The 17,956-nt window shown below is 48.9% G+C and overlaps 1 protein-coding gene across 3 annotated transcripts in view; it reads right to left on the reverse strand.

Annotated features, from left to right (window-relative positions):
- Nucleotides 1-12,651, reverse strand: part of HLF (HLF transcription factor, PAR bZIP family member) — a 60,837-nt gene extending 48,186 nt beyond the window's left edge. Inside the window, exons 1-2 of one of the 3 annotated variants that reach the window (XM_056127514.1) lie at nucleotides 12,407-12,651; nucleotides 9,747-10,082 (exon numbers count right to left, since the gene is read on the reverse strand). In XM_056127514.1, the coding sequence (XP_055983489.1) occupies nucleotides 9,747-10,082; nucleotides 12,407-12,512 (442 nt within the window). In that variant the 5' untranslated portion in view covers nucleotides 12,513-12,651. Of the gene's footprint in view, nucleotides 1-9,746; nucleotides 10,083-11,744; nucleotides 11,863-12,406 lie in introns of those variants that run through there. The other 2 variants (XM_056127515.1, XM_056127516.1) reach the window with 2 other exon arrangements.
- Between the last annotated feature and the right edge of the window lie 5,305 nt (nucleotides 12,652-17,956).

Raw genomic sequence — 17,956 nt, forward strand, 5'->3', positions numbered from 1 at the left:
TCATGGAGTGTGTCTCTACCAGAAGCCAAGTTAGCAGAAACAAGTAGTGTATAGCTTTTCCCCAACAGACACTTCACCCTGCCAACAACACTCCTGTAATTGTCTATGGTATCTAACTGATGGTGAAACTGCATACAATGACTGATATTTTTTTCCTTCAGAGAACTGGTTTGGGTTATAGCAACCTCTTCAGCTTTTCAGAATCTTGGCTTGTAGTCAGAGCGCCCTGTGGGGGTCCTGGAACAAATCCCTTCATGTTTGTGCCATTTGGCACCTCCCAGACCTTATCTCCTCCCCAAAGGTCCCTTTCCTCCTGCTGCATGTTAGGTTCAATCCACCCATGCCCCCCTCCCCCCACTTCCCCACCATCTCCAATAGGATGTGCAGTTAATTTCAGTTTCAGGGAACCACAAATACAAGGTCAAGACTCAAGAATGCAAAATCCTAATAATGACTCCTTTGTCTCTCAGGAGTAAAATTAATAAGCTGGCCAGAAACTTGGCTCGGTATTTTTAGGTTTGATATTATTGCTGCAGGTAATCCTTAAGACCACGTACTATTTGTATCACTGAGACATTTAACACCTTTTTCTTTCTCTCTCACACACACATGCTGGGGGAAACCACATTCAGAGACATCAGTTAAATATGCCTGTTTGCAAACCTATAAGCTTTATAAAACAGAGGCATTTAAAGTGATGAATGTTAATAGGTTGGGTTTATTAAAATCTATTTTTCTACTCCTCTGAGACCAGGCCTGCTTTGGACTATAAAAAATTCTAAACCGGTCAAATCCTTCAAACTGTTTCCTTGCCAAAGAGTATTTTCCCCAATCACCAAAATTATGGGCTTTACAAGTGAAACCTAAACCCTGTGTTTTTGAATTACTTTCTCTAGATCATTAGAACATTGTGTTTTGAAAACCTGTTTGATGTTCAAGGGAGCGTATTTATTTTCAAAATAAAAATAATAAGGAAGTCCCGGTTTGCCAGCGGAAACTATTGTGAAGTATCTAAAAATGTTTCAAATCCAACCTTGAACCCAAGTGGAAATGTCCACATGACACTTCCCGGCTCAAAAACCTTCAATGGTTCTCTACTACTTACTGGATCAAGTTCAAGTCCTGCAGCCTGGTGCTCACGGAGCTGCCAGCCTGGCGGGCAGCCACATCTCCAGACTCATCTCCCTGACTCCTTCACAGGAATTTTCTACAGCAGCCAAACTAGATCCATACCTAGTTCCCTCAGCATCCCATGGGTCTTCCAGTCTCTGGAAAGCGCCCAGACTACACCAAGGCCTCCTCTCTGACACAGAAGATCCAATTCTTTCTCAAAGCCTTGCCCCAGGGGCTCTTGCCCTGGGCCCAGGCTGCTTCCTGTGAGATCTGACAGCTTTTAGTGTCTGCTTTGTTCCTTTATTTATTTTAAAATTCACTCCCTTTCTTGATGACTCTTTCACCCCTTCTCTTTTCCACAGTGATCAGAGACTTCTTTAGATGCCATTTGGCACCAGGGGCATGCCAGTCAGCCCATCGCTCATCCTTTTATTTAAAAGCTCTATCTCAGGGCAGGAGCAATAGCACAGCGGGTAGGGTGTTTGCCTTGCACACGGCGGACCCGGGTTCGGGTCCCAGCATCCCGTACGGTCCCCCGAGCAACTCCAGGAGTAATTCCTGAGTGCAGAGCCAGGAGCATCTGGCTCCTGTTAGGAATCTGAGCATTGCCCCGTGTAACCCAAAAAGCCCCCCCAAATTTTTTTTTAATTAAAAAATAAAAAAAATAAAAGCTCTATCTCCCCTACCAAGTAGTTCCTTGAGACCTGGAACTAAACGGTGGCCTGGCAGTCTTCCTCGGGGGTATAACCCAAAGCAAAACCAGATGTCGTTTCTGGGGACTGTCCATACAACTCCTCCTTCCTTCCACTTCCTCTCTTGCTTCCTCATGCTTCTTTTCTTTACTAGAGAAGCAATGGGACTGACCAGTGCGATAGCCCCCTCCTGGGTCAGGCATCAGGCTGGATCTTTAGTTCTCCATCTTTTGTGTTTGTTGTTTGTCTTGGGGTCACACCCTGTGGTACTCAGGACTTATTCTAAGAGTGATTCCAGGGATCACTCGTGGTGAGGTCCCAGGGAACATATGGGATGCTGGAGACTGAACCGGGATAGGCCACTGTAACACAGGTGCCCTACCTGCTATACTCCAGCCCTCCTTCAATCCTCTTGAATGTTAGGAATCTGGGATAAATCCAATAGAGCTGTTCCTTCATAGACATGAACACAAAGTAACACAAGAAAGACCAAGAGACCAGTTGGTCAAGAAGGAATAATGACTCTGGCATACTTCAAATCCTGCTCTGAAGGATTAAACCGACTTCCTTCTCTGTCAACAGCCTAACAACCAGGATGCTTTTCTTACCCCGAGGTCATTTTATCACCATCAAGAAAAACCAGGAATGGCATCATTAAAGATATAATAACATCAATTGATTGATTTACTAGCAAAGATGCTAAGGAGAGAATCTCATCAAGAACCTTTTTAACTGCATTTTTTAAAGTGGGGTGTGTGTGTGTGTGTGTGTGTGTGTGTGTGTGTGTGTGTCTTTTATCTAATGGGCAAGGAAGAATAAGTAAAGGTGGCAGTAGCTAAACGAGACTTCCTAAACCCCAGAGGTTTAAGAGGCATAACAAAGAGCAGGCAAAGAAGAAGCAGAGGAGAAAAATCAAAATCCCTGACTAGAGGCTTGAATTGGCAGAAAAAGGGAGAGGATGGAGTCCCGAGGAATACTGCACTGAGTCCTCCTGGGAAAGGAGGTCAGATGGCCGTGGGGACACTCCCTCTAAGCATCAGCCGTGTGCCAGAGGCTGTGCTCTGGGCTCCCCACACATCAGCTCAGCCCACCTTCCACAGTCCTGAGAGGCAGAGCCCATGATGAGTCCTACGTTCCAGACAAGAAACAGGGAATTCAGATCATTTATATCATGACCATGGCTAGAGCTGGTCACCTAAAAATTAAGTGCTGTTTAACACCTGGACCCCGAAACAAATACACAAAACAGCACTCTAGGCTGTGGTTTTCCATTTGATTTCTGTCAGAAGAGCGGCGCCTTCAGATCAGGAAGCAAATCACTGATGGAGGTGACCTTTCCAGGCCTTTTAGATCGGGCCAGTCTCTGGGCTTGTACTTTGAACACTACCAACTACGGCCTAGCAAGAACTGAGTCTCAGATGCAGGATGCTCCGAGGGACCCTGTGAACTGTGAGCCAGCAAACACCTGGGTCTCTGGGAAAAGTCAAGTCTTTTCTAAGAAAACAACTGCTTAGTGGCTTCACCTTAAGACCTCTGCTGGGGTGCTGGAGCAGATAGGGCATTTGCCTTGCATGCGGCTAACCCGGGCTCAATCTCCAGCATCCCATATGGTCCTCCGAGCACCGCTAGGAGTAATTCCCGAGTGCAGAGCCAGGAGAAACCCTTGAGCATCGCTGGTTGTGACCCAAAAAGAAACCAAAAAAAGACCATGGCTGGGAGAGTACCCAATGTAATAAATGAGAACTCTCAGGACCAATATTCTCCACCATTCTCCTTACGAAACCAAACGCAGGCACTGTACCTCCCCTCCTATTTTCTTTTCCACTGTTTAAGAAATCTTATTACCCTCCTACCTTCCCTCTTCCCTCCCTTTCCACTGCTGAAACGCAAGAAATGATTCCTGGGTAAAAGTGATTAGTGGCGGCTGGAAGAGAGGTTTCAGAGCAACCTAATAAATCATCCTCCAGCTTTCGACATCGGGATGTTAGCAAGGCGCTGTCCTTTCCCCTCCCCCAGCTTCTGCCTTCTCCTCTACCTAATTCCATCTGTACACGGATATTTTTCTAGTCTGGTAGGCACAGTACTGAACTGGAGAGGTTCTGCCAAGACCCTTGGCAGGAGCTGGCCTGTAGGAATCCTGCCCACCGCAGTGATGCAGAGAAGATGGGGCCTCTGGGCAAAAAGAGACCAGTGAGGGGGCCAGACTTGGGGGTTCAGCAAGAATGTTGGAGCAAATGGGTTTCCCTGGCACACAAACTGCCCCACCGAGTTCAACTTTCTCCTGCCAGGGTCCGGATGACAACTGCTCGCTGGCACTCGCCCTTGCTCTCCTGGGAAGGGGAGCGGGAGTAGAGCAGTGGAGACAGGCCAGTACCCCCAGCTCTCCCCCCACCCAAGTTGGGCAGGCTGCACCGGGCACCGCCACGTGCCTGAAGCGCACGGTCACGCCGCTGGCAGCCAGCCAGGGTTGTCTGGGGCTCCCATAAAGGGGGCTGGGCATCCAGCACTGTTCCTCCACGGGCAGAAGGAAGTTGCTCAGCCAGGGGTGCTGCTGCCGGCTTAACAGTCGGGAAGTGACCTGCCATAACCTAAATGGAGAAAATCAAGCGGGCTCCACTGGATCAGGCCAGGGTGTGCCAACAATGAGGGGGCACATCCTATTTTGGCAGACAGGAAGGGATTGGATGGAGGGAAAAAAATCCCTAACTCCAGAGTGGGGGGGATGATGGAGATCTAGTCTTTACCTGCTTCTGGTCCAGGTGGCAACTTTTTGGTTGGGTCACACCTGGCAGTGCTCAGCGCTTATGCCTGGCTCGACCCAGGCATCCCTCCTAGTGGGCTCAGGGGACCATATGTAGTGCCAGGGACTGAACCATAGTTGGCCGAATGGAAGGCAAGTGCCTCACTTCCGGTGCCATCTCCCCAGCCCTGGCACTGATGCCGTAACAACAGTTTCACATACAGCACGCTCAGGGGCCAGATCCTGGCCACACTTTGCCATATGTTCCCTTATTTAACCCTGCTAGCCCTCCCCACCCCACCATTTTATGTATGAATACACTGCAATGTCATTAACCCAAAGTTGTGCAGTAACTCAATGTCTACAGGTCCAGAGCTGACGCTTTTAAGCACCCACATGACCCCTTTCCATCCCCTATACCCATCTGAAAATACTTCCTGCCAGGAAGCAGGGAGCTAACGCCTGTCCTGGGAAAGGCAGCCACAGAACCAAGCCAAGAGAACAGGAAGAAGATATAGTAGAGAAGTAGCATTGTAGCATTGTCATCCCATTGTTCCTCAATTCGCTCGAGCACCAGTAACGTCTCCATTGTGATAGCACAGCAGGTAGGCGTTTGCCTTGCACGCGGCCAGCCGCGGTTCGATTCCTTGGTCCTCTCAGAGAGCCCGGCAAGCTACCAAGAGTATCCCGCCCACACAGCAGGGCCTGGCAAGCTACCTGTAATGTATTTGATATGCCAAAAATAGTAACAACAAGTATAGAAGTAGTGAAGATAAACTCTTTGTTGTTGTTTTGGGCTACACCCTGAGGTGCTCAGGGCTTAGTCCTGCTCTGCTCCGCAGTCACTCCCTGCAGTGCTTGGGGGACTACACATGGCACAGGGGACTGGAAGGCAAGTGCCTTCCACACTGTACTATTTCTCTTGCCAGAGAAGGTAAGTCTCACCAGAAACCAAAGCAAGCTTACCTGCCCCCAGAAGCGAGCTGACCATCTCCCCTTCCTTCCTGACAGACTCAGTACTAATGAATGGAAAGCACTTCCCAAGGGATCTGAGGCCAGTGCTGGCTGGTCAGAGTTCCAGCCTCCAGTCACGGCACTAGAGAAACCCACAGGCCCTTCAGGGAGAGAGGAAAACTCCAGTTTCGCCTCAGAATGCTGGGAAAGCTGGACCATGCTCCCCGCAGGGTCTCTGGCATCTGAGATTCCCGCCTGCTCTGAGCTGCTCTTCCTCATCACTCGGCTCCCAAGGCCAGCCTTTTCCTCGCCCACCAAAACCTGAGCCCCCAGGAAGGCGGGCAGACACAGAATATGAACACCGTCGCACACCGTCTCGAGACGCACAGGGCTCACCCCACCTCCCTACTCTGCTCGTGCCGCCCATGGATGCCCTCCTGTTCCCACACACCCGCACTTGGCTTCTGTAGCCAGTCACCATGATAACCCCAGTCTTCCTGCTCAGAACCCCAGAGAGAGATTTCTGGACTCTGAGCTGAAACTCAGCCTGAGAGTGGCAGGACACCCCCAAGCGAGTCAGAGGGGAAAAAAAATCACCGAAGGAAAAGATTTCAAATCTAGTTGTACAAGCCTGAGATTTAAAAATAACTCTGCCTTTGTCTGCCATAGATGACTTTCCCTACAGGGATTTCTGTCCTTAAAGCCACCGCTAAAGTTCTTAAGGCAAGCAGATTCTTATTTTTCCAGAAGCTAGGGCATACCTTGAGGAGGGCCGTCCTGGACATCACTGTAGATCGCATCAGACATGCAAACACAGAAGTACTGGGTGATTCCTGCCCTTGCTGCTGGCCTGGGAAGGTTCAGAACGCTGCCCCTCAGGTGACCAGGAAGCCCGTGGCAGGAGGCCACAGCTGCTGGGAACCATGGTTCTTCATTTAAAACGCCAGCTTCAGAAGCTCAGTGGTCACCTCCTAGTCATGGGAGGTTTCAGTGGGCACCTGAATTATTTCTTAAAAGAAAAATTGTGTTTCTTAGATATCTGATTCATTCTTCAATCAGGCAGCTAGGAGAATGGGCATAGGATAGGTACAGACAACGGGGAAAGGGACTGCAGTAAATGCGAATTGAGCAAATTGAGCAGACTATTCCCCTAGTCATCCCAAGATAAGCTTGGGATAGAGCTGGAAATTCATCATCATTGGCCAGCTATGTCCTCATTTCCTTTTAACCAGGCAGGTTAAAATTTGACATAATGAATGGCATAATGCGACATGATTCAAAACTATGCATGCTGAGCAAATAGCAGAAAGCAAATGTTCAATAAAATTACTCTGCAATCATCTCTAATTTAGCCTGATGTCTCAGTCTTATCAAAAACAAACAAACAAATCCCAAGTGTATACCTGCACTCTTATTAACAATTATAGTTGTCTGGTCAACCTGATTTCCTGACCTTCTCTAAAGTTTTACTATCCAACACTGTAGGAGGCTAAAAGCATTCATGAGTGAGACAGGATCTGAATTCAATTGAAAGTTTAGACTAGCCATTCTCAGTAAGGGTGATTTTTGCTCCCAGGGGACAGCTAGCTAGCATTGACTGGAGATGTTTTTACTTGTCACAGCTGAGATGGAAGAGGTGGGGTGGGGGTAGTATTTGGAACCCAGGGTCAGAGGCCACACTGGTAAACCAAGAATCTAGCAGTCGTCATCACAAAAACTAAACAACAGGGACATGACAGAAGTTGAGGTATCTATCTAGAAAGGAACGATACAATTCCTAGACGGCACAAGACTACATCTGGGCTGCTCCATTCCAAGGACTCATTTTCCTCAGGATTTCTTAGGTATTTTTATTCTGATCACCATTTGTAATGACACGAAATTATCGAAAATTTTCTCCCTTCAGGATTGCTTGGGGTAGATTATCCATCTAGGGCTTGTCCCCCTGGAATTTTATTTGCATGATAATCTCCACAGAGATCAATGTTGTATGAACACAGTGTTATTTCATCTGTGTTTGGGATCTGAAGACCTTAGAACTTTTTGTTGTTGTTCTGTCAAGACTATCACTAACTTTTCAATTCTGCAGTGTTACCATGATCAAAAAAGACCCTGAATTTATTTCTAGATCTCTGTGCCCCCTAAGGTCCTCATCCTTCTTCTCTCAACCTAACGAAACAGTCTCCACTGAAATATAGGAACCCTGTTTTATGGATCACAATTTGCATAGGTGTACCCCCAGTGTCTGAGAATCATACACTGGAGGTGATTCTGATGCATTCTGACAAAAGGCTTTTAAGGGAGCCTCAAATTTCAAAGTCCAAAAATTTGATTCGCATTGAAACCAAGGATATCTCACATTTGCATGCCTCTTGGGGGGTGGGGAGGAATAAATCTGTCTCTGTAACATGACACAGGTCCTATACTTGGCAGGGGAGTGAAATACAGGTGTCAGCTGAGTATAAACGTTTGGGTAGAATACTCCAATCCAATAACTACTGGTCTCTCCAGAAAGAGCCACAGATTGTATCTACTAACTTCAAGAAGGTATTCCAGGAGATGAGAAAGGGGTTGAAATCATTAATAAAAAATGAACACAGCGTGATCAATGATTGTAACTGCTCTCATTAACAGGATACCTAGTGGTAATATTTCAACACTTTGTACATATGGTCGCTCCTTTTCACAATAACACAACCAAGTAGAAAAGATACCCTTTGACATACAGGAACTGCGACTGAGAGATCCTGGCCCTTTCTTAAGTCACTCACTCAGGTGGTCTTACTCTGCAGAGCCCAAGGAGTGAGAGTCCCACTTGTCCAGAATCTCTCTCTCTCTCTCTCTCTCTCTCTCTCTATCTATCTATCTATCTCTCCTTCCTTCCCTCCCTTCCCCCCACCCCCCACAGACACTCATTTTAGTGGTACTTTGTTCCTTGAAAGAAACTGCAGACAACGGCATATCCACCCACAGTAACAGGCAGTCCAGTTCATAGGAGCTTTACCCCCAAGTTTCTGCAGCCTCCAGAGGGTGGTCAAGGGTAAAGACTGAATTCCCTTGCAGCCAGAAGGCTTAAACTCTAATTCCAAGTGGGTTCCGAAGAAGGGGTCCACTCAGCATGGGAGGTGCCAACCCCCTCTGCCTGCTTCAAGGTGCAGATACTCTCCTTCCTCTGCACCATTTCCTTCCTTCTCAGTCTCCCTCACTCTCTTGCCACCACAGATCTTTGTGCGTCGAGGACACAGGGTTCAGGAATGATCTCTAGCACAAGTCTCCCATTGTCCTGCCTTCTGTCCTCCCCCGTGGCTCAGGGCGTCAGCTCAGCCACCTTCACAACAATTTATCTGGCTGGATCTTTGTTCCTGGTCGCCTGGGCACATGAAATGGCCTTTCTTCCTGTTCGTTTGGTGCTGCGGGGTGCAAGCGGCAGGAAGTCCAAGCCGCCCCACCTGCATTAGTATCTGAGCACTTAACAGTGGGGTTTGAAGCTCTGGTCATTTCAGGTGATGCTTCTGTGTAAAATTTCAACACAATTTACAGCCAACCTTGTGGCCTTGCCTAGCTTTGAGAAAAGTGGATTCAATGTGACAGATAAGAAGGAAAAAAAAAATCTCTGAGAACCATTTGGTGTATGGAAAAAGAGACAAGAGAGAGCAGCTACATAAGGCAAAGACAGGCTTGAAATGGGAACTGCCTTTAGATGCCATCGCGCAATCAATCACAACACAGGATGAGGAAGAAAAAGAGACCCTCCCCATGACCCAAGCTCACTTGCTTTCCTCCCATCAGGCCAAAGAAAGAATGTAGGTACACCCCTAACAGACAGGGCTCGCCCCAACCCATACTCCTTTATTTGGGGAATGAAGAAAAGTGGCAGGAGATGAGATGTATGCTTCCATTATCCAGGCTATTTACTGGGGGTGGGGGGTGGGGGGTGGTGAATAGTAATCCCTGGGTTTAGCTGCAGCAGTATCCCCCCCCCCATTCCCCCAGGGAGCTGCTTTAGAATGCACATTCCTGGGCTCTCACCACAGAGTAGCATCCATCAGAATTTCTAGGCGCAGGGCCCCAGAATCAGAGTCAGCCATCTTTCCAGGCACTGGGGAAGTTCCCAAGCGGGCCCACCACCAGGCGGTGGCTGAAATGCCACGATCTTCTCGCCTGCGGTGGGATGCTGACACCCCTCTTCCAAGCCCATCCCCTTTGCCCTCCGCCCATCCGAAGGAAGAAGCTGGGAGAGAGCTTACCTGGTCGGATGGGACTCTGCATACAGTTCGATGTCTGGATGCCAGGGTGCATGGGTACAGAGGCCCGGCTGCTGAGGTCCATGACAGAGGGGGCCGCTGAGGGGGCCGGCTGCAGCGCTGGAGGGTGTGGGCTGTGCTCATGCTGAGACGGGCTGGGGGGAATGCCATTTTCTGACAAAAACTCCTCCAAGTCCATGTATTCCAACTGGAAAGTATCTCCGTCATAGGGAAGGGTTTTGTCCCATAGGGTGGGTCCCAAGAAGGCCGACTGGGGGACTGTCGGACTATTGCTCTCATCATCCAGCTTCTTTTCTTTGTCTTTCTCTTTACTAAACGCTGCAGGAAAAGGAAAGAGTTGGACTTTAAAGGAAAGAAAGGGTGTCACTCAGGGAATGCTCGTTTGTGGTCCCTGTTATTTTATCACCCCTCAGGCCTCGGCTACAAAACTATTTCTCAGACACGCCAGCGATCTTCACTGGCTGCTGGCTTCTGCGGGTCTGGAGTTAAAAGTTCAGGCAGGACATGGATCTCTGTCTGTTTTTTCAACATCTTCCTATTTACTTTGGAAAAAAAGCATTAGTCTTTGGGACAAGGCAGACTGATTGAGGATATAAACAAGAGACCCCCAGTATCCACACCTGCACTGAGAAGACTGTTTAAATCTCCAGTGGAAAAATGACACCTGCCCAAACAACTAATGCGTGTGTGTGGCGGGGGTCCTAAACCAAGAGCTAAAATCCAGGCATGATTTATCTCCCAGGAAACTCATTACAAGAGCGATCTGAAGGCATTTAGATTTCGGCTCTGCTCTAACTGGGTGAAACCAGAGACTCTCCACCCTCTGCTATCAGGTCTGAGCATTTACTGGTTGACTGGTTCTTCCACATACTGTGTCCAAAAACCTCACAATGAACCTGCAAAGGGCCCATGAGCCCCATTTGCAGGAAAGGAGCAGTCTCTCAGACTTAGAGGAACTTGACTGCTTTTTAGCCAACCAGAAGAAAACTGACAGCTTCCTGAGCCCATATGTGTTTGCTTCTAACCCCCCAGGGGTATACTACATTTTACAAAAGGAATTTAAAACAAAACAAAAAATCAAGTCTTGTCTCCCTCTTCTTTCCCAAACACACAAGGGGCAGCAAGAAGCCCCGAAATGGCAAGGCTGCAACCTGTGCAAAGCCCAGCTCCTGAAAAGGTGGCAGCATCCAGGAAGGAAGAGGCAGACTTTACCTGCAAGAGGACTCACCCATTTGATCTTGAGAAGGCGGGTTGGTTGCTTTATTTGTTTTACTTTGGGGAACCACACCCTCGGGGGATATGGGGGTGAGGGACCATTTGGTGTCTGGATCCAGCTGACCTTCTGCATGCAAAACAGCCCCTAAGCAACCTCGAGCTGCGCCCCCCAAGCCCCCCCCCCCACCCCCACCCAACCGTCTGTAATCAGCACTCGAGATTTTGCCAAATCTAGTACTCAGGCGCGGGTGGAATCTGGGATTAGGGAATTTGGCTTCTGAGTTTCTTCCTCAGAGAAACACAGCCGCCACCGCCACCCAATTTTTTTTTTTCATCCTCTCCAGTCTCATCTCTTGCTGATCTGACTTCAAACACCCACAGATGCAAAAGGCTGCAGGCAGCACCTTCCTGCCAAGTGCTACTCCTCAGAGAGGAGTCAAGGCGGGTAGCCTGGCTCTGCAGGCTGCGAGCCAGCACCTGGACTCTGGCAGCTCAACAGGTTGTGCTCAGCTAGCAGAGAGGAAACCAGTTAACTCCCAAGCTGCAAGGCTTTACACTCAGGATCGCGCGGCGGGCTCCCAGGCAAGAAGTCTCAGCAGCCACGACTGACAGTTCCCCCCCTCCACCTTAAACCCCCCCGCCCCCCCGGCCCTAGAGTCACCAGGTGCCTTTGGCGCCTCCCGGGGGCCACGTCCCCTCCTCTCCAACGACGGCCAAGGTTGCCTGGGTTGGGGGGGTGAGGGGGGAAGGTTTTGGGGGACTTACCGAGAAAGGGCTCTAGCCCGAAGAGGCTCCTGCGCAGTTCCACGTGAGCCCGCTCCGCGCTCCCCTCCCACCGGGAAAAGTGCACGGGGAAAGTGTCAGCGCCGGAGGCGTGCGCGGCTCCCCGCCGAGACCACTCCTCCCCCCCCCCCCCCACCCGCGCCCAGCACCCACCCGCCGCGCTCCGCACCTCCCGGCCCTGCGCACGCCTCCGAGGTCCCGAGCACCGCACAAACAACCGCACGGCCCGGAGAGCCAGCCTGCGGGGGGTGCACCCGACACCCCGCACGGCCGCGCCTCGCCCCCTCCGCTGCTTTCTCCTCCTGAGCCCGCCGAGGCGCTCTGCTGGCCAGTGCACTTCCAGCTGCGGACAGCCCTGACCTGTCAAGTTGTCCCTCCCACCGCCCCGCAGAAGCGGGGACACCCACCACCACCACCACCACCAGCACCAGCACCAGGAGGCTGGGTCCCCGCGCCCTCTTAAACATCGCTCCTGGAGAGCTCCCCCACTCCTGCATCTCCCCTGTTCAGGAGTGATAGATGCGCGGGAATGGATGTTTCAGCGCGGGGTGGGGGGGGGGGAGGACCGGCCGAAAGAGGGGGACCCCCCGCTCCCGGGACTGTCCGGTTCCTTCCCAGAGTGGGGCAGCCGCGGCAACGCTCACCGTCTTCGTGATGAAGGGGGAGCTTCAACGGGTTCTCCAGCAAGGACCTGAGCACGCCGTAGGGAGGCGGGATAAAGGTGGGGTTCAAGGGGAGCGGTCGGGACATTTTCTCCGTCGCGATGCACTCAATGTCTATTCTTTTTTTTTTTTTTCAAAAAAAAAACAAAAAAAGCAAAATAACACCTCAAAAGATTGCTGAGCTTTTCCCCCCCTCCGTCCTTTGCCAAAAGTACACTCGCTTCCAAGGAGGTGGAGACAGGGAATGCAAAAAAAAAAAAAAAATTTTTTTTGTTTTTTTTAAACTTATCTCTTTATAAATATATCTGCATACAAAAATAAATTTACAAAACTTTCGGGTTCCCAGCGCAGACAGTCTCCAGAGAGCGCGCCAAGTGACCGCGGAGTCCTCGCGACGTGCAGGATGCTCTCACCTGCTTCCAGCCCCCCTCGTCTTGCAAAATGTTCAAAATTGCAAAAAAAAAAAAAAAAGAAAAAAGAAAGAAAAAAGGAAAAAAAGAGAGAGACGCACAGGGCTGCAGAAGGGCGGAAGGCAGCGCGCGCCCCGGCCCCCAGGCGCAACCAGCCGAGGCCGCGCGCCGTCCCGCCCCACCCCCCGCCCCGCGCCGGCAGCCGCTGCTCCCCCGCGCTTGGCGGCCCCGCAGCGCCCGGCTCAGCGCATCCGGCCGCACATGTGCCGCGGCCCTGACAAGAGTGACGTCAGGGCCCGCACCGCGCGCCCATAGGCGTGCGGGGGCGGGGCTCCACGCGGTCCCGCCCCCGCCCCGCCCGCCCCGCCCGCCCGCAAGCCGGTGTTTAACGTTGTCGCGCGCGCGGATTTTCTAGGACCTTGCGGCGTTCAAAGCAGCGATTGCCTAGGGCCAGGTGCCAGACGTCGCAGGTCCTGACCTGGGCTGAGAACCAGGTTTGTTTCTCCAGGGTGGAAAAGAAGAGTGACACTGTCCTGTCAGTCGTTTTCAACCTGGGGAGTTAAAGCACCCCTGTATCCAGGCCGCACCCCTGATCGATGACATCGGACCTTGGGGCTGACCCTCTTTGGCAGGATGGTACCGACGCACCAAGTTTGAGAATGATTGCTTTAGAGAGGACCGAAAAATAAATACGCTTCGAAATAATTTGCACCCGAGTTTAGCACACCCTCTCTTGTCCCTGCTCCCACACCATCGAAAAATAACTACTTGCTCTTGGAGAGAAGTTCTGGTGAGACGGAAGAAAAAGAATAAAAGGAGAGTGGAGAGGGGGAGGCTGGTCTGAGAGCTGTGAAGTGTTTCCCACGCTATCAAGGGCTTATTACTCGCGACAAACACTTGTCTGAATTGAATGAAATCAGCTCCCCCCTCACACACACTACTCACCTCTCCTCCCCCAATCCTCCTCCCTTCTCCCCTCACTCCTCTCTCATCTTTCTCTCTTATTTTTTCGAAATATTTGCTCTTAGAAAATGACTAGGTCAAGGTTCAAGGACTGCAAGGCAGTTAAAATTATTTTGTATCATTTTCCTTCGTGGGTATTGCTTCATTGCCAAGTAGCAGCGGCTGCAGCCTCTCATTCTGCCAATTTGACTCTGGCTGCACCCCAGGTGCCCGGTGGAGGGATCTAAGCACAAAGGTCTCCAGGTGGGCAGCAAGGTCATCCTCTGTACCCCTCTGCTTAGATGAGGAGAGCAGGATCTGTAGGTTCTAAAGGCTCTGTGTTTGGGTAAAATATACGGAATCTTGGGAGTTCTATACCTAGAAGTGTCCCAACGTATGTTGCATGATCCAAGCAAGGGGACTTCTGGCAAATGGGAACTTCTCCCCCGAGGCCGTCGTTTCTTCATCAATAGGCAAATCGGACTACTTCCCCTCACTGGAAAACACTGACGAACCACTAACGCATGACCCTAAGTGAGCAGTGTTGTGTTGTTTCAGATTTCAGCCAAATTAGGAGGAAACAACACATTTAGCTAATGCCATTTATTGAGTGCCCACTGTATGCCAGGGACTGTCTGAGAATGGAGATTTAAAAAAAAAAACTGATGGGGCTGGAGAGATAGCACAGTGGGTAGGGCGTTCGCCTTGCACGTGGCCAACCTGGGTTCGATTCCCAGCATTCCATATGGTCCCTTGAGCACCGCCAGGAGTAACTCCTGAGTGCAAAGCCAGGAGTAACCCCTGTGCATCGCCAGGTGTGACCCAAAAAGCAAAACAAACAAACAAACAAACAAAAACCTGAATGTGACATAATTCAAACTCTCAAGAACTCAGTTCAGGGCCTGCAAATATGCAAACATTTTACAGTACAGAGCTTTAAAGAAGACGAATAGAGTTGACATGGACCCTTATATCGGAGGATTGCTGTCTGCCCAAGGCATGTAGATAAAGATCTTTGATGAACTTCCCATGTTACTTGATCTATTCCACTGTCTCTCTGCAAAAGAAGGAACTCCCTTTCTACCATCCCTTTACAGTGGTGGGGGTTATTTCAACCTCTCAGCTTGGGAAAATATTAGATTCCAGGACCCTGGTGACAAATAAACTGGTTGCTAAGCATGTCTGCCTTCCAAGCATAAGGGCAAGAGTCCAGTCCCTGGTTTCATAGCATGTGCCAAACCCAGTCTTGGCAGCCCTCCTGTCTGTGATCCTGATTCGGTTTGTGTTAGTACGTAGCTGGGGTGGGAGTGAGCACCAAAAATAAGGGACAAAAAAAGAAATAAAGGAAATCAAGAAGTGTGGTCCCCAGTGAGCTCTGCAACCGAAAAGATCCAGGAGCAACTAGGACGTTCATCCCCAGGGGTGAGCATATGTGTGACCCCAAAGCAAGCTCAGCAAACACAACCACCAGAGTGTGTGCAATGCCAGAAGTGAAAATGAGTGAGATGCCCTCTGATCGTCTCAGCCAAGTGCGGAGCATCGCAGCCCACTATGTGGCCCAGCAAGAACCATGACTAGGCCTGTGTGGGACACGCCCTCCCCCCAAGTCATGCAGCAACCACACAAGAAAAGGGAGAAATTGATCCCAGACTCCCGTGCACTCAGAGATGTGTAACACAGGTCTCATGCTGCAGGACGCTGGCTGCCATCCCTCAGGATGCCGGAAACAGTTTCATTACTTTTCTGTGAAACCCTTATCTCTTCAAGTGACTTGGATTCCTGGCATAATCCTTTTCTTACCCCTGGAGAGAGCCTGACATCAAGCCTTGGAAATTATATTTCTTATTTTATATGGAATTAAAAAAACACATTTTATCATTTATTGTTATTCTGCTGGAGCGATAGCACAGCGGGTAGGGCATTTGCCTTGCATGCGGCTGACCCGGGTTCGATTTCTCCGTCCCTCTCAGAGAGCCCGGCAAGCTACCAAGAGTGTCCCGCTCGCATGGCAGAGCCTGGCAAGCTCCCTGTGGCATATTGGATATGCCACAAACAGTAACAAGTCTCACAATGGAGATGTTACTGGTGCCTGCTTGAGCAAATCAATGAACAACAGAAGGACAGTGCTACAGTTATTCTGCAATCTTGGAACACCAGAACAGTTATTCTCTCTCTCTCTCTCTCTCTCTCTCTCTCTCTCTCTCTCTCTCTCCCTCCCTCCCTCCCTCTCTCCTCCCTCTCTCCTCTCTCTCTCTTCTCTTCTCTCTCTCTCTCTTTCTCTCTCTCCTCTTTATATAGCTCTTGACTTTCTTGTGCATTGCTTGGGAGCCCAAAAAGAAATCAAGAAAAAGAACTAAAAATCAAAAGGCTTCATGAAATAAGAAAATTAGTCTATCTGGTTAACAGTCGAGCTCTCCCATTGCTCGGGATTCTAATCAACACTTGGTGGTGATTATTCTAGTGGATGGACAGGTGAGCTGGTCACTGCATCTCATTGTGTCTTTAATTTGAAGAAAAGGACACTACCTTCTTTGTGTGTGTGTGCTTATAGGTCATTTGTATATGCTTCTTTGCAAACTCTCTATTCAAATCCTAAGTCTTTTCTAATTGGGTTTAAAAACAATTTTTTTGTTTAGGTAAAGACATTTTGTTATTGAATTTTGTTAATAATTTTATTAACCTTGTTTTCCTCCCATGGCTAGGAGTGTCCCTGTTTTGATAAACTTCAATTTACCAATTTATTTCATTGTTACTACTTTCTTTGATTTAAGAAACCTTTGACCACCCTGAGTCTTAGAGGTGTTTTTCACTAAAATTGGTGTCGTTTGGGGCCAGAGAGAGAGAGTTCAAAGAGCTGGAGCTCTTTCTTTGCATGTGGAAGCCCTGAATTTAATAGCAGGCACCAGAATATGGCGGAGAACAATTACCCCCACCCCGTAAGTAGCCTCTGAGGCTGGATGGATGTGGCCCCAAAATAATAATGTGGACTCCAAATTAATAATCAAAAACTTTAGTTTAAGTTTTCCCATTTAGATGTATGATTTATCTCAAGGTAGTTTTTGTGTAGTGAGGAGATGAGGTGTTCTTTTTTTTTTTTCTTTCAGCTGGGGCTATCCGGTTATTCTCACAATAACTGTTGAGGAGGCATTCATTTCCCCACTTAAATTTATTTATGTCCATTTGTTGAAAATTACTTGACTCTGTGAGGGTCTACAATTTTTGAACTCAAGTCAAAATGAGTGATTTAACTCCAAGGACAGAAAAATGCTCTTCCCAAGTTTCCTAGGTTCGGATTCACAGAGAATAATGGAAAAAGTTCATCCAAGTTGTGACAGAGATGAATGGCACACTTTCCATGGCTCATTTGGTTTGTTACAAGATGTTCTACAAAGTTGTTCACTTAAGTAAGACCTCCGATGGAGAAGCAGCTACCAGTTCACTTTTTCTGTCTTCGAGCAAACAATCAAGTCTATTGTATATTTTGGGTTATAACTACTAACACCTCAGTGCATGTGTGGGTTTGGGGGGGGCGGGCATCAGAGAAGGTCAAAATTAAAGGGTTTTTTTTTTTTTGCTAGAAAAATAAAAAAACTAAAGAACTGTTCTAAAAAGAGGCACAATCAAAGGTCAAAGGCATCTGTCAAGATGGCAGGCTAGAGCTGGGACAGCAGAGTAGGAGAGGGAACTTGGGAGCACTGTCAGAGGGAAGTTGACACTGTTGGGAGTATGGTGATGGAACATTGTATTTGGAAAACCCAACCATGAATAACTTTGTAACTCACAGTTCTTTAATCAAATAAAATTTGGAAAACAATTTTTTTAAATAAAAAGAGGCACAAATGGAAAAAAATGATTGTCATAATAATGATAATAATCAAACATAAAAAGAGGCATGACCATTGATGAGTCGTTTCTCAGAATTGGGTTTTAAAATGATGTCCCCTCAGCCCTCCTCTGCCCTGAAGCTCTGAAAATCGGCCTTCTGCCCAGCCAGTGGTAGCCACTTGTCTCATCAGTTCAAGAGCTTAAATAACAAGGTTGAATAAGAAAGTTTTTTGTTTGTTTGTTTGTTTTGTGTTTTTGTAGCCCAATAGGCCCAAATGGGAGTCAAGAGTCTTGGCTGCAGCGCTGTGAGGCGAGATCTTTGCAGTGTGCGTTTCAGAATCTCGCCCGGTGGGTG

The sequence above is a fragment of the Sorex fumeus genome, unplaced genomic scaffold (assembly GCF_029834395.1).
Source record: "Sorex fumeus unplaced genomic scaffold, SorFum_2.1 ptg000063l, whole genome shotgun sequence".
NCBI classification, from domain to species: domain Eukaryota; kingdom Metazoa; phylum Chordata; class Mammalia; order Eulipotyphla; family Soricidae; genus Sorex; species Sorex fumeus.